Raw genomic sequence first — 15590 nt, 5'->3', positions numbered from 1 at the left:
CTGAACCGCGTGCTCAGAGAACGCCACCTGTGGGATGAGGACTTTGTGCAGTGGAAGGTTGTGGAAACTCTGGACAGGCAAACAGAAATATATCAGTATGTGTTGAACAGCATGGCCCCCCATCCTTCCAGAGACTTCGTGGTCCTCAGGTAAGCTTGTCCCTGTGGTATATGGTATTCTATTCCAAAAGCAGTATGTGGGGCCAGACGGTGGTACAAAGGTAACAAAGTAGACACTTGAGAGAGATCCTGGGTTTGTGTCCCAGGGTCTCCATGCCAGACAAAAGTGCCCATGATACAGAGCAGCAGAGACTGAGGGTGGATATATGTCAAAGACCCCATTAGGGGTGCCTGTCTCTCTGTCTCCCTCTGTCTCTTTTTGTAATAGAAAAAAAAGAAAAAAGAAAAAGGAGAGTGAAAGCTGCAGATTTAAGCACTACATGGCATTCTCCTACCTAAGTCCAAGCCTCCACTGGGAACACAAAGCTGGCAGGCTTCGTTACCCTCCATGAAACCTGACTTTGCTAAATTTACGCCTGACTTCCTGCTTCTTTCACCCAGTTTAAAGCTAGACCTGGGCTTGCTTATGGTTTCTCTCCTTATGGAGCATGCAGTTTATTAGGCCATAAATTTTGTTCGTTTCCTCAGAACAGAGGCTGGAGAATAACTTCTAGAATAGCTGCTGTTTATCTGGTTGCCTTTTCTGCCAAATTATACAAATTGAAGCTCACCGGCTTTTCTCCTGATTTTGCCTTCCTCCCCAGTAAAGCAAGTCTTCATTTGGGTAACTCTCAAGACTGAAGTGTGTATAACTTCAAATCCATCTATATAACTTCAAATGTTCATAACTAATTACCATGCACAGAAACCCTGGTGCAGCCCTAAAGGTCCAACTATGCTGAGTCACTGGGATGCAGATTTCAGGACATGACAGAGCTGGCTGAGTCTGTGTCTACCATTGAAATATTACTATTAATGGATTTATGAATTAATTCCAAACCCCTGATCACTGGGATTGAAATAGAATACTCAATCAACATTGGAAAGTTTGCATTGTATAAAAGCAGTGTTCAGGCTACAAAGTGGCACAATAGTGAAACACAATGTTCTGTAAGGCTGACCCATAGCGGAATGATACGAGTTCAGGTCTAGAGACCTCTCTGAGTACACTGCACACATGTATACAAATGATCCAGTGCTTACTGAGGCTGGGGGTGGATCATGGCATCAGGACCCTGTTAGGAATGTTTTCTGTCTCTCTCTCTCTCCCTGTCTCTCTTGCTCATAGAAAAATAAATAAATAAACTTTTTTAAAAAAAGAAAAGAAATGCAGTATTGTATGAGAAAGAACAGAGATATAAGATACTAAACAAACTGAATAAAATATAATTAGATCAATACAGTATTTTTTTTTATTGAAAACCTTGGTAAAACCCTGTTTCTTCTCACGGATGAGCAGTGTGAAAAGAATCATTAGTAAAACTCCCAAACGTACATTTAAAATTATTTATTTATGAAACTAGTTTTGATGGCAGACTGAAGGTTACTGGTCACATGAGTTCTTTATGCCTTTGGAATTGGTCTTTGGGGCTTCAACTTTTAAGAGTCATTTTTCCCTAAATATATGTGTTTATCTCAGCAACCTTGGATCCTGGAGGAGAACAAGTGTGGCTTATTACCATGATTATTGGGACATTAGTCATGTTGTGGAGTTAATCTTCACACCTTCATTCTCTCAAGCAGAAAATTGAATAGTTGTTCCAGCATAGCAATCACAGGGATGGATATACCATAGCACGCTTCTTCTCCATATCTCCGGGGAAGTCTGAGGACTGCAGTCCATGCATGGTACCTCCCTTCTCCCCTCATCCAGCAATCCCACCAGCCTACGATTTATGAGTATGTCATCCCATCACTACCTAGTACCAGGCACTATTGTAGGCTCTGGGCACACTACAGTGAATGCAACAGACCATGCTCCTGCTCTCTCACAATTTATATTTTATTGGGAGAAGAGACAATAAATAATAAGAAAAGGAGATAGACTGACTTATCTTAGGGGGACTAAATAAGATAGGGAGACAGTAACAGGTACTATTTTAAATACATATAGTGATCAAGGTGGAGTCTCGCTGCAGTAGCCTCATAGAATTATTGATGAAACAGACATGGTTCCTTCCAACAGGAGTTGTTATGTTTATGATACAAGAAAGTGAAAAAGGACAAGTATGGCAAGTAAGTCACAGGGTTTAGTTGTCTCCTATCTTCAGAGCATCTCACCTAGTATGATGAAGCTGGTCACCTTTCAGAATTACCATGTTTACCCCTAATTTTATACCCAGCTCTAGCTCCTTGAGAGTCTTCAGTGACTAAAAATTTTCCTATTTTATCCCTACAAATATTTATGAATTTCAATCTTCATTATTTATCACTTCATGCATGAAAAGAAGGGAGTCATAGCTCTGGGCATGTTGCTGAGAATTTGTGCAGGGCTCAGTTATTCCTATGTTCTTATCAGACAGGTAGGGTAGGGTAGTTTGACTAGTGAAGTAGGACAGGGTGAAGTCATAGATGACATGACTCAGCCAGGGAATAGGATTTGTGAAGGAAATAATAGGAAAAATAATAATACAATCTATTTTTATAAAGCCCTGTGGTAGAAAAGCCTTTTTGAGGTTGTTACATAGGTGGTCTTCCTGACTCCCATCTAAACCTTTTTCCAAGTGGTGGCCTCCACTGTACTTGAATAACAGGAAAGCCTTCCAGTAACAGGAAGCTCACTGCTTCTAATGGTAGCCTTTTTCATCTGTGGATGTTTTCTATACTGAACTAAAATGTATCATCCTGCCTGTACTTTCTGTAATCAAATCAACTATATTTCTTCTCCCACTCAACAGCCAGTTAGGAAACAGCTGGTTGGCATGGTAGTTAGGGCAGCTGGGTCCCACATGACCAATAGTGCAGTTGGAATCCCAGACCCAGCGACTTAAGAAATACCCCAGACAAATGTACAAGTTTGCCCAAAATCCCAAGAGGAGAGTGGAGAAGAGATTGTGGTATGGCCATCCCTCCTGGGGGGGTGCCTTCTCACTTTCCGTCTCTCTCTCTCTCTGCCTGACTCTCTCTTTCAAGTGCATATGCCCTATAGCAAAATAATATTAATAATTTTTAAAGCCACTCAGATATTTGAAGACAGCAGGTTCATATATAGTTTTTCCTCTTTGAGCTAGGCACCAACAGTTCATTTCTCTATTAAGACTTGAATCAAGCATCACCTCTTTCAGGAAGCCTTCCCCAGTATGACTCCAGAGTCCCCAGTATGCGATTGAAACACTGCTTTTAAAAAGATATTTTAGAGTTCTCTTTACAGTTGTCAGTTTCTCCCACTGGACTGTATATGACAGGCTTCAAAAAGTCCATGAAAAAGTGAAATTTAAGTACACAATAAACTGTGGGTACACAACAAAATTTGTAATTCACACAGGTTTTTTTTCCCTAATATATATTTTTCATATATTTATTTGTGTTCTTGACAGTTTCTCTGAGTCTGGTTCATCTATGTGCTCAATAGAGGAAGGAATAAACTGAATGAAGGAGTCTTAATTACTACACTGTAAAATCACCTCTTCAGTAACAGATAGGAGCCTCTGGAATAGGTCTCAGTTTGGAGTTCCAGGTGCAGAACTAAAACCAGGGAGACATTTCTGGTCTCTGAGCCTGAAACCTGGGATCCTTGCTTTGAACTGCACCATAATCAACTTTACAAAAGCTTCCTGAAACTGGGAGCTTCATCCAAGTAACCAGCATTGGAATTTAATCCCAGGTTTTTTTGGCAGAAAAATCTAAGTGTAAAGCTTAGCTCTGTGTTTAGACTTTTCTTTCTCTTGTAGCCATCACTCTGACATGGGGTTGTTTTGCTACAGGACCTGGAGGACTGATTTGCCCAAAGGAATGTGCACCCTGGTGTCCCTCTCGGTGGAGCATGAGGAAGCCCAGCTCATGGGTGGTGTGAGAGCGGTGGTGATGGATTCCCAGTACTTGATAGAACCATGTGGCTCTGGCAAATCGAGACTGACACACATCTGTAGGGTAGACCTGAAGTAAGTGCTGACTCCGAGGGCAACAAGCCCAGGTCTTTAGAGCTGTGGCTCATGGAGCACATTCACAGGGACCTGTTTGTCATCTGATTTCTTACTTCACTGTACTTTTTTCCTCATTGGCACTAACGAGCTTTCATAGACCGTTACATATACCTCTGCTTCCTCTTCTCTCCTTTTCTAAATTCTCACATTTCTGTTGCAGCTTTTTGCTTTTATTTTGCATTTTCCATTTTATCCCCATTTGGGGTATTAAATGTTTTGCTCCCCATTGGCTAGGATTAAATGTCTGTGCTTGTGTGGAGCACACACAAGCACATTGTAGATGTTCAGTACACCTGAGTTCCCTTCTCTTGGGTTCTTTTGTGCCTGTCCTCTTTGCTGCTGTCTCCAGTTATCTTCTTTGAGAAGAAACTAACTTAAATTCAACCCCATCAAGGTAATCATCCTGCAAAGAACAAGTTCTTGGACTGGGTGAATATAAATTGAGTTTTCCCAGTAAATTCTGATTTCAATGTGAATCATCCTACTTGACCTGAGGAGTTAGTATCATTAAAAAGCACCCTAATACTGCCCAGTGAGTACTTGGCACCAGATGACAAAATGATGTCCTCAGATCCTTGGGGTGGCAGTCCCAAGTCATATGCAAATCACTGGTGATCAGAGTTCACGGGCAACCCTGTCCAGCATGACAAATTGCAGTGACTTGGAAAAAGACTTCCCACCTACCTTCTGATTTCTCTCCCCACAGAGGCCACTCCCCGGAATGGTACAGCAAAGGCTTTGGTCATCTGTGTGCCGCAGAAGTTGCCAGGATTAGAAACTCTTTTCAGCCCCTCATTGCTGAGGGTCCAGAAACTAAAATCTGAGTTTTCCCCAGTATGATATCAAACTCAGGGAAGAGGAAGTGAAAGCAATTGCCTGTGGCGAGGAGTCTGCGCCATGAGAAAACATGAGAGAGAGGTTGACTGGTGTGGCAAATGCTTAAAATGGAAACACTGAGAAGTCGAATGTTGAAGAGGCAAGAATGTCTGAGAACTTTCCTAGCCTTCCTGGAGACGGCTATATCCCTACTAATATATTTTTAAGAATCAGAACATTTATCTATGTTACTTAAAATTAAATGGATTATTTCTTATGCATTGCCTAATTTGCTATTTAAAGGCTTCTAAGAAGCATATTCTTAACTGTAAATAAATGTGTGTATAGCATATGTACATATGTGTGTATATCTCTCTTTACTGTACATATGTAAAATGATCAATTTTATATATAACTGAGCGTTCTAAAAAGGAATGCATCTGACTCGGTGAGTCCCTTCCTCACGTAGCTCTTTCCAAATTGTTCTGGTGCCATGTCCCCTCTGTCCTGTAAGCTAAGCAGAGCCTGCTGCTAAACAGCAAGGTGTAAAGACATTACAGTTCCTCAGTCTGCTCTGATGTCTAACCAAAGATCAGCTAACCAAAGGAAAGTAGTACTAAAAGATTTGATTGTATTATTCAAAAGCAGGGAGTGGAATGTTGGAATAAAGCAAGGGAAAGAATAGCTACCTTCGTTAACTTAAAGCAGGGATGAGACATCATTGCCAAATTGAAGGCTAGATTTCAGATTGTCACTGTGCCTAGCCAGGTGCAATTTCAGTGAGATGTGATGCCATGGGCCACTGGAGTCTGCCAGTTGCTGAAACAGCGCTGATACTCCTTCAGCTCTGGAAGAGCTGAATAAATAGCCTTTATCTATTCATAGCCAAAGGGAACTTCTATATTTTTCTTAAAACACTTCATAGTGTTGTTACATGTCATTCTGTTTGACCAGTGGCCTATTTGGTCACAGTTGATTAGCATTTCCTTACCAATGTATTGCACTGAGTTTAACTCTGGACACCAGACAGAGGGAGATAGTGGTCATTCAAGAGCGATGGACCCTTACAGCTTCAGGGAATTAATATTTCACTATGTAAGATGCTCTTAAAATAAAATTCATTAAAGTTATGCAATCTGAAAGACAGGGTTTTTAACTAACATAAGACCAAAACTAGTTCTTTGATTAGTTTTAGAAAATATAAACAGGTTTATTAATTCTATTTTTCATTAGCCTGATTAAGCTACCTATACATTTGACCCAACCTTATTTATTATTGTATAGACTAAGCAAATTGACTCTCTTTAACCAATTGCTATTGGATTTAAGTTCCATTTTATTACAATTCAACAAGGCTGCTTACTGCCTTTCAGGGAGAGAGATTTCCTTTGGTTGTCCATAACAGAAATTGATCCCATGATTTAGCAACTGGTGTTGGAGGGAAAAAAAGGAAAAACAAATGAATGTTTTTGTTTTGTTTTTGTTTTTTTTTTTGTATTATATGCATTTATGTAATTTTTTCTTATCAGCAATGTGCAATTATTTTATTAAAAGGAATAAAAATGCTATATATGAATTTGGTATGGTGCGAGGAAAATCATACTCTTTGAATGGTGACCTAGAAATTTTTCACTCTCGTGTCTACTTAAGAAGATGGCAACAAACATATGATTTACCATTTGGCAATGCTTTGTGAGCAAAACAAATTCACTTCTACCATTACATCTTAAATTTAAGCATATATGCTAGATTACTTTATATGCATCGACAAGATTATTAGTGAAGTTTAATCTTGCTTAACACTGGTCTTGCTGCAGAGAAAAGAGACTATGTATGTGGAAAATACAAGAGGCATGCAAGAATAAATAGCATTCTGTCACCCAGGGCAGCGTTTCTCTGACTTGAGCATGCACACAGATTGCCGGGGGATCTTGTTAAAAGGCAGAGTTTGATTCAGGTCCTTTGGGTGGGACTGAGATTCTGCATTTCTAATGAGCCTCAGGGATGGCCAGGTTATTGGCTCGAACACTCTGAGAAACAAGAACCCAGGTAATATTTAATACAGAATAAAGAGACATATAATTGTATTTCTGACTCCCCCATTCTTCTGATTACCTTTTTAATTTTTATGCACACACTAATCACATCACTGCTGCATCATAACACAGTGCATCTTTTGAAAAAAGAGTAAAAGTGGGGTTAAGGGAGGAATAAGATGCATCAAGCTTGTTTGTCAAATACCACAGTATTTTATTCATTGTATCTTGCCAATGGAAATAAAATATGATATTGCATTTAAAGATTATATTTATACCTCATGTATATTTTTACCTCAATTGTTGGTATCAATCATCAATTGTAAATAATTGCCAAGGCAAATAAATTTATATACATTAAATATTTCATATTTTCCATAAAATACATGTTGATTTTTCATGCTTCATTATATAAATGCAAAACCTGCTTTAAGAGGAAGATTTCTCTTAAGATAGCTTGCCATGAGTTTTACTCTGTAGTACTGTCTGTAGTCAATATCATCTCCAAAATAGCAAGGATGCCATCGACAGATGTTCACTAACTATCTGTGCATCATAAGGTATTAAAGTGATGGATAGGGATTTTTTTTTTCTTTACACATTATTGCTCTTAAATCTGGAGATGGGGCAGATGAAGGTACAGCAGTGAAGTGTGAGACTCTGTGAGGCTGACCCTCATTGGAGGGTCATAGGTCATATCAGGAGATCTCCTTGTACATATTTTGTGTATGCATGCCCATGATCAGAGTCAGCTGAGTGTGGGGGTGGGCTGTAGTATCATCAGGATCCTGTTGGGAGTGTTGTCTCTCTCTCTCTTCTCCCTCTTTCTTCTTTCATCTTTCTCTCATCTTCTTTCATCAAAAGAAATATACTTAAAAAAATCTGGAAGTTATAAAACATTTATAGTATTTTTATAAAAGACTTAGTGAATTGTTTTAGCTACGTTTTATTTTTGTTGAGTGAACAAGAAATCAAGATTTGATAAAATGATTTGATTTGATTTGACAATTAACCAGTAGACCATGAAGAATAGCCACAAATGACTCTGACCCTCTTCCCTTTCATACTTAAACTTGTTCTCTCTGGACTTGACTTCTACAGATAAACAAAGATAGCCTCTAACTAAGCAAGCAGGAGCTCTCAATTATCCCATCTGCAGGCTTCAAAAACCACAGCAGTCCAAAAGACCACACATCCCCATAAAAATTGTCGCAACTCTGCTTTCTGCTCATCTCACACACACCTGTTATCTAAGAGGTTTGTTTCATGGATAAGGAGGAATTTCAATGATTCCTTTCCCTCTTTTATTTATTTATTTTTTTTTTTGATAAAGTGGACTCACTGGAAAGACAGAGAGACAGTGAGAAATCACCCCCCCCACACCCCAGGGAGATGGCCATGTTGTAACCCCGCCCGTAACCTCCATTCTCCTCTTGAGATTTTGGGTACACATGCACATGAGTTTCAAGTTGTCAGGTTTGGGACTTGAACCATGGTCAACCACGTGGAAGTCCATTGTCTCAACCACTATGCCACTGGCTAGTCTCCCTTTTCCTCTTCTATGAGTAAAAAGGAATATGATGGTTATTGTAGCAGCCACAAGCTGTGAATGTTTCCTGGGAGCATCAAATATATGGATTCTAAGTTGATTCCAAACATACTTTATGAAATCTTTTGTATGAAATTGTTTTATGCCTTTTTTTTTTTTTGATACATAGTCACAGAAAAGCTGGTCATATAACTTATTTTCAGGCCAAAGCAGATCACAACCAAGTAGAATGTTTCAAACTGACACAAAAGTAAAATCAATGTGTGCTGACTTCACAAGGAGTAAAGCAATACATACCTGACGTTGAAGCATTGCATTGGTGCGAAGCCCTGCGGTTGGAACCAAGACCTTGCTCCTGGGGAAATATAAGATTATGTTCCTGAGAGCATCTAGTCATACCATCTTTGTCAATCCATTGCTATATAACCTTGTTTTATTGTGTTTCTGTATAAAGCAACTTGAATACATTTTTTTACAAATTCGTTTTCTGCAGTATTTCTTTAAAATAAAACCATAACATGACTAAATTCCTTTCCAGCTTCACAACGCTTTTTTTTCCCGCTCTTTCTCTCCCTCTCTCTCTTTTTTTTTTTTTTTTGTCAGAAGGCACATGTGCTTGCCAGAGAGAGAGAGAAAAGAGAAAGGAAAAGTGAGAAAGCACCCCGCATGTGGAAAGGTCACACCATAATTTCTTCTCCATTTCTCCTTCCTTTTGGGATTTGGGGCATGCACACACACACACATGCCCAGCATGTTTCCTGGGCGCAGGACTCAAGTTGCATGGGTATCCATATGGAATCCAGCCATCTTAACTACCATTCATCAGGCTGGCCTCATGATGCTCTTTAATTCATTTTTTAGATTAGTTATCATCTTATGAAACCACAAAGTTAGCTGCTTTTCCATTTTTTTCCATCGTTTCATCACACACAGTAGTTTAACTTCTGGAGCAGGCTCATGTATAGAGGAGTTGATTTTGCCTCCTTTTCCTGCATGTTCCATATTGTTTGTTTATTATCACTGAGCTCACAGCCAGCAGCACTGTAACTTAGGCCTAAACAAGTTTAGCTAGCACATGTGTTTTCTATGAAAAGCTCGCCTCTGCCTTCTTGGACCCAGGAACATTAGATAGCACTTCAGTCCTATGCCTAGCAGCCATTTAAACAGTAAAACCACCACCAAAAAGCACAAAAACCATGAAAGGCATGCATGCGTATAGCATGAGAGAGACACTCAGAAACAAAGAGCTTCACACTGATCATCCAAGAATGTGCATGAATGTCGATGACTCAGTGACCTTATTTTCCAACATTATTGTGTATGTCAAGAATGACCATGATGAGACCAGCAGTTAGTGTAATGGCTATGTCGCTGGACTCCCACTAGTCGACCGCAGTTCGAATCCTGGACCCGGTAGCTTAAACTCAAGCTGGGCACATGTGCGTGCGTGCCCAAGATCCTGGGAGGAGAATGGAGGAGAAGGGATTGGAGCGTGGCCATACCCTCTGGGGGTGATTTCTCACTTTCTGTCTCTCTGTCTCTCTGTCTTTCTGGCGAGCACACGCGCTCTATAGCAAAAACCTCTCCAAAAAAACAAAAAGAATGACCATGATATCACTGCAAGTATTGGGGACTACAAATAAACTTTATTGAGTAGGTCAACTTGCAAATACAGAATCCATAAAGAATAGGAATGGACTGAATATACAATACCCAGTCACAGTTTATTATCACAGCCCAGAGGCAGCAGTGCCTTCAGAGCAGTCAGACAGGGTGTCTCACCTTAGTCCCTGAGTCAGAGACTTTGCTGAGCAAACTAGAGCCAAGAAGCTGAGAAGCGGGATCACATTGGTTTTGATGACAGAAACTTAAAATGGACCCAAACAGACTTGGCATACGACTGGGCCCACATGTACAGTAGCAGGGATGTGAAATTACTCCCACCTCTGCCAGTGCTCTTTACCCTCTTGGTTTCCAGGTTGGACATTCTTGGAAGTGTCTCACCCCCTAGCCTTCCTAAGTTGGTACTGCTGCATGATAACCTTTCATTTCAAGACATGCTATTTCTCCCCATTCCCTATTTGATGTGGAATATTTAGATAAAGTTGATATTTTTCTAATCAACCTCAAAGAAGAAACACAATGTCAAGACTCAGAGAATACCAGATCAGTTTTGGTGTTATATCATCTGAAGATGCCAGAAGCCCATAAAATGAAGTTTTGGTGAGATCTCCAAATCAATCTGGGAAAGCCAGATTGTCAGGCTCGCTCCTCCCTCTCCTGTTATAATGTCCACTGCTTGTCATGAGAGACAGCTTGGACCTAGTTATGAGAGAGTTCTAAACCTGGACCACTCACTGCTGATGACAAGTTATTTCATTTGTATAAGCAAAGCTCAAGCTGGATTTTCACTTCTACACACAGCTCTAGCATGGTCAAGACTTAGAACTGAGATCCCTCGCTGACCTCTTTTAATGGGTAGCCCAGGATCCCATGAATTCTACAGAGATTATTTGGGTTGGAAATCCAAAGAATAGTGGATTTGCTGAGGATAGATCAGCATGTAAAAGGAAAGCATGAAGGAGGGAATGTAATTAGAAGACTATGGTAACTAACCAGGTGAAAATGTTTGTGAGGAAAGAAGTAAATTGCTTTTCAAAGATACAAGGAAATTTCAAAAAGTTCATTAAAAAAAGGAATTGAAGTTGTTTATTTTGGTGCAAAAAAAATTGAAATTTTTGCATGATGTTAATAATATTCATGATATTCATTTTGCATATTTCTGAGTTAGAACTAACAAGATCTATATGCTAGTTGGTGTGGAAGAGTGGGGAAAAGGAATTAGCTTAATACAACTCTTGAGTTTTCTAGCATGGTCAGTCCATTAACTGAGACAGGGACAAGGACAGAGAGCAGATTTCATGTGGGCAGCAGAGCAGGGAGGGAATGATGTCAGAAAGGATATCAGTTGAGCTCTCATATAATGCTGCTGCCTTTTTTTTTTTTCTTTTTTTTTTACGTTTTGCTATTTTGTGCATGTACTCACCAGAAGGAGAGGGAAAGTGAGAAATTATCCTCCTCCCGGAGGATGACCATGTCACAGTCCCTTCTTCATTCTCCTCTCAGGATTTTTGGCAGGCACACACATGCATCTGGCATAATATTCAAGCTGCTGAGCCCAGGACTTGAACCATCAGTCATCCCTATGGGATCCAGTCACCTTAACCTCTATAACACCGGTTGGACCCATAAAGTGTTTCTGATGACTGTGAACCTTCCTGATGGGGATGCCCCAGCAGCCAGTTGGACATACTGGTCTCTGATAGTTAATTTTTGTGTCCACTAGAATGGGCCATGGGCTGCCCAGATTAAACATTGTCTGTGTGTGTGTGTCTGTGTGATTGAGCATCAGCCAATCCATTCAGGGCTCAAATAGAACAAAAAGTGGAGGGGGGAAGAATTTATCTGTTTTTTCCCTTCTCTCACTACTTGAGCTGGCACCTCTCAGGTCATCTTCTCTTGCCCTCAGGCTGGGATTTACATCTTCCGTTCCCCTCAGGCCTTCAGACTCAGACCCAATTAAACCACCAGCTTTCCTGGGCCTCCAGTCTGCAGAGAAGAGATCTTAGGACTTCTCAGTCTCCAATTTCTCACAGTAAATCTCCATAAAGACTTCCTATTGGTTCTGTTTTTATGAAGAACCCTGACTAATGCAAGGTCTGAAACTCAGAAGCGTGATCAGTGCCCCAGACTGGAGTCATACCACTTGACCCACTTAGTCTTGTCATTTCTACCTCTTTTGACCATGCACTTCATGGTCCAGTGACACCAAACCTCTCTTTGGTGTCTCTGATTCTTACCTTGATCTTCTCCACATCTTGCTGGTTAGCAATAGCCTAATTCTCCCTCTGGATTGTAAGTCCTTAAATACATGGACTATGCCTTAGGTAATTGTAAAACTCCATCTTATAGAATTCTTTCTGCTGCAACATTCCATAACTTTGTTTAAATAAACCAAGCATATAAAAACTGGAAATAAATATAATAGATGTTGTAACCCAGGGACACTATGTTGAGGACTCCAAAGCTAATAAAATAATTTACATTTTGTGTTTTGACTATTTCAACCTTTCTCAATAGTACAAAGAAGAAGAAATAGCTGTTCTTCCAAAAGAGTTGAATGTGAGTGTTTCTGAAAGTAGCAAATGTAAAAACACCTCCTTACAACAAAAAGGATCATTTGCTCAGTTAATTCATTCAGTAAATATGGATGGAACATTCATGTGCCCGATACCAATCCCAGGCACTCAGGGAATAAAATATCAAACAAAATTAGTGAATTAAACAGATAAAAATATCTGTCCTCATGGAGTTTAAGGTCTAGTGGAGCAAACAGACAAGAAATAATAAGATAAACAATTGACTAGAAAAGCTCTACAGAGAAAAACAAAAACAGAAAGGAAATAGGCTGGGTGGAAAGGAAAGGAATTTCAGTTTTCAGGAAGATTAGGCAAGACCCTCCTGAGGGCCAAGGACGGAGGGCTATTCAAAAAGTCTCCCGTGTTTGGATATTTTGCTTTCCAGCTCCACTAGCATTACTAAAATTACACACTGGTGGGAATTATCAATTAATCAATTTGCTGAACACCTATTCCTTGTGAAGAAAAAGAAGTACAACACAAACAAGTAAATCCTCTGAGAACTGTGCTTGCTCATGCAAGATGGCTGCATCTTCTCAGCTAGCTAGAAAGCAGGGCTAACAGGAGGCACAGCTGTTAAAACTCCACATGGACTAGACAGCAATATTGAATTTTTACACATAAATAATAATAGAGTAAGTTCCCAGTTGTGCTAATTTCCAGAAATTAGCACATCTAAAGTCCCTCAGATACTTTGTAGAGTTCTCTAGTGAAGCATCTCAAATTGTGCTCAAGAATGGGCTTTCATTGCTCAGCTTTGATGGCCTCATCATCCTCCCTATCATTGCCTCTGCTACCAAAGACCCTGTCAGCTGGTTACCTAGCTAGATATACACTGACACCCAACCACATGGGAGGACTTGGTTCTCCCCTTGGTAACTCATTATGAAGCCAAACGAAGTTCATCCATAAATCCTCATAGCACACATGAGATCAGGTTGCCCCTTAAAGTAAGACTTAACCAATATATTGGGGAGAACAGAAGTACAAATAGAACATAACACAGCTGCTAATAAAAATGATTCTTCTTCAAGCCCATTGGCCCAAACCTCACGTTCTTCAAGCCCATTGGCCCAAACCTCACCTTTATACCTATAAAGTGTGCCTCTGCCTTAGCCCAGCTCATCCCTGCTCTGGGAATGAATGAATATCTTGACCTGGAGGTAGGGGCCTGGAGTGACCCCACATTCACCTCACTCTAAGGCCTAAGTTCCCCAGAGTCTTCATAATAAGATAAACAGAATGTGATGGCCAAAGGAATATCAATTCACCTTGGGAGGTGACCCACTTTCACCTCCTTGTCAATGGAGCATGGCTCCACAGACAGCCAAAGACCACAAACTATATGTGCGTTGATTAATTTAATCAAATCTGGGTTCTCTCCAAAGAAACACCAGCATGTTGATTCCTGTTGACTTAGCTAAAGACCAGCTTCCAGCCAGCCCAGTAAAGGTGGATAGTGTGTGTGGTTCCAACACCTCCCTTCCTGTGTCCCCATCCTCCCAGCAAAGTAGAATAGGCCTCTTTTCAGTACCACCCTATTCTAGACTGCCTTTCCCATCTCTGTGTGTGTCAGTCATCCCACCTGCTGAAAAGCTGACTGATGACATTTTCATATGAATGAGTTTCAGACAGAGCTACTCCACTATATATGTGCATAATTAAGTCTTTTATCTCTTTCTTGGGAATCAGAGGCTTTGTTTCCTGTTACATGGATTTCGGGCATCAGCAGGTAGGTGAAAGCTATTTTGGAATAGGCAAGAGCCTGAAATTATGCAACATTAAAAAGCCTGAACCTGAATGTAGAGCTGACCTTGTCTTCCAAGTTGATTGGGGTGGGCAGAAAGATTGTTACTGCCCTACATGGTAATTACTTCCCTGGGGAGGTTGAGGAGCTCTGTACACTGCCTGAAAGGTCAGGGCAGGGGAGCTGTATTTGAATTCAGAAAGGTTCTTCCTGGCAGCCTCCTTCCACCTGATCCTTCTTTCACCTGGTCCCTCTCCCTTATGCGCTTCGAAACTATCTGCTCACATATTTTTTTTCTTGAGAGGTTTTTGCTATAGGGCACATGCGCTCGCCTGAAAGACAGAGAGAGACAGAGAGATAGAAAGTGAGAAATCACCCCCCAGGGGGGATGGCCACACCGCAATCCCTTCTCCATTCTCCTCTCGGGATCTTGTGCACGCACACACACGCGCCCGGCCTGAGTCCAAGTCACCAGGTCTAGGACGCGAACTGCGGTCAACTACATGGGAGTCCAGCAACATAGCCATTATGCTAACTGCTGGTCCCATGCACTTTGGAACTATCTGCTCACATCTTTTTTTCTGGGAGAATCCCCAACACCTTTGCTCTTCAGGTCTTCTAAGCCTGTCAAGATATGCTAGATTAATGTCTCTGTATTGACTGACATGCACAGCATTCCCTTTTGAAAAAGCGATGTAATACACTGTAAAGTTATATGTAATCCAATGTAATATAAAGAAGATTATGATGATGATTAAAAAAAAAGATATGCTTAAGGAATTTCCAGTGGTGTGTTGTGCCCACTTTGCCTCAATCCCATAATGCACAGCTGAGCCAGGAACTTTCTGCCACAGGAAGACCCAAGACAATGACCATATTGTGGTTCAGAGGTGATAGCTGAGGACAAAGGGGTCTGGTAAGGCAACAGGAGGCAGGATATGCATATGCTCCAGACGAATCAGAGGCATCCTGTGAGAAATGAAAGGGCTTATTCAGTACCTCCCAGATGTATTAAGCATTATTAATGGGAAGGGCACATTCTAAGTGTAGGGTTCAGAATAAGATTCAAGAGGTGCCATCTCAACAGCACAAGGAAAGTTAA

General features: G+C 40.6%; 1 protein-coding gene and 1 pseudogene across 1 annotated transcript; both read left to right on the top strand.

Annotated features, from left to right (window-relative positions):
* The first annotated feature begins 6 nt into the window (after nt 1-6).
* On the top strand, nt 7-7354 carry LOC106735973 (stAR-related lipid transfer protein 13-like). Its single transcript, XM_014591549.2, has 3 exons — nt 7-149; nt 3923-4099; nt 4848-7354. The coding sequence occupies exons 1-3, from the start codon at nt 112-114 to the stop codon at nt 4963-4965; spliced, it is 333 nt and encodes a 110-aa protein (XP_014447035.1). The 5' UTR covers nt 7-111; the 3' UTR covers nt 4966-7354.
* A 261-nt stretch (nt 7355-7615) lies between these two features.
* The window catches only part of LOC102471186 (BUB3-interacting and GLEBS motif-containing protein ZNF207-like), a 23450-nt pseudogene continuing 15475 nt past the window's right edge, over nt 7616-15590 (top strand).

Source organism: Tupaia chinensis, unplaced genomic scaffold, assembly GCF_000334495.1.
Source record: "Tupaia chinensis unplaced genomic scaffold, TupChi_1.0 Scaffold000597_1, whole genome shotgun sequence".
In the NCBI taxonomy this organism is placed as follows: domain Eukaryota; kingdom Metazoa; phylum Chordata; class Mammalia; order Scandentia; family Tupaiidae; genus Tupaia; species Tupaia belangeri.
The sequence above is the reverse complement of the archived record's forward strand: the minus strand, read 5'-3'. Positions and strand labels throughout refer to the sequence as shown.

Coding starts and splice junctions, on each gene's coding strand:
- LOC106735973 (XM_014591549.2), top strand. CDS start 112: ATGGCCCCCCATCCTTCCAGAGACTTCGTGGTCCTCAG. Junction 150..3,922: donor AGAGACTTCGTGGTCCTCAG/GTAAGCTTGTCC, acceptor GTTTTGCTACAG/GACCTGGAGGACTGATTTGC. Junction 4,100..4,847: donor ATCTGTAGGGTAGACCTGAA/GTAAGTGCTGAC, acceptor CTCTCCCCACAG/AGGCCACTCCCCGGAATGGT.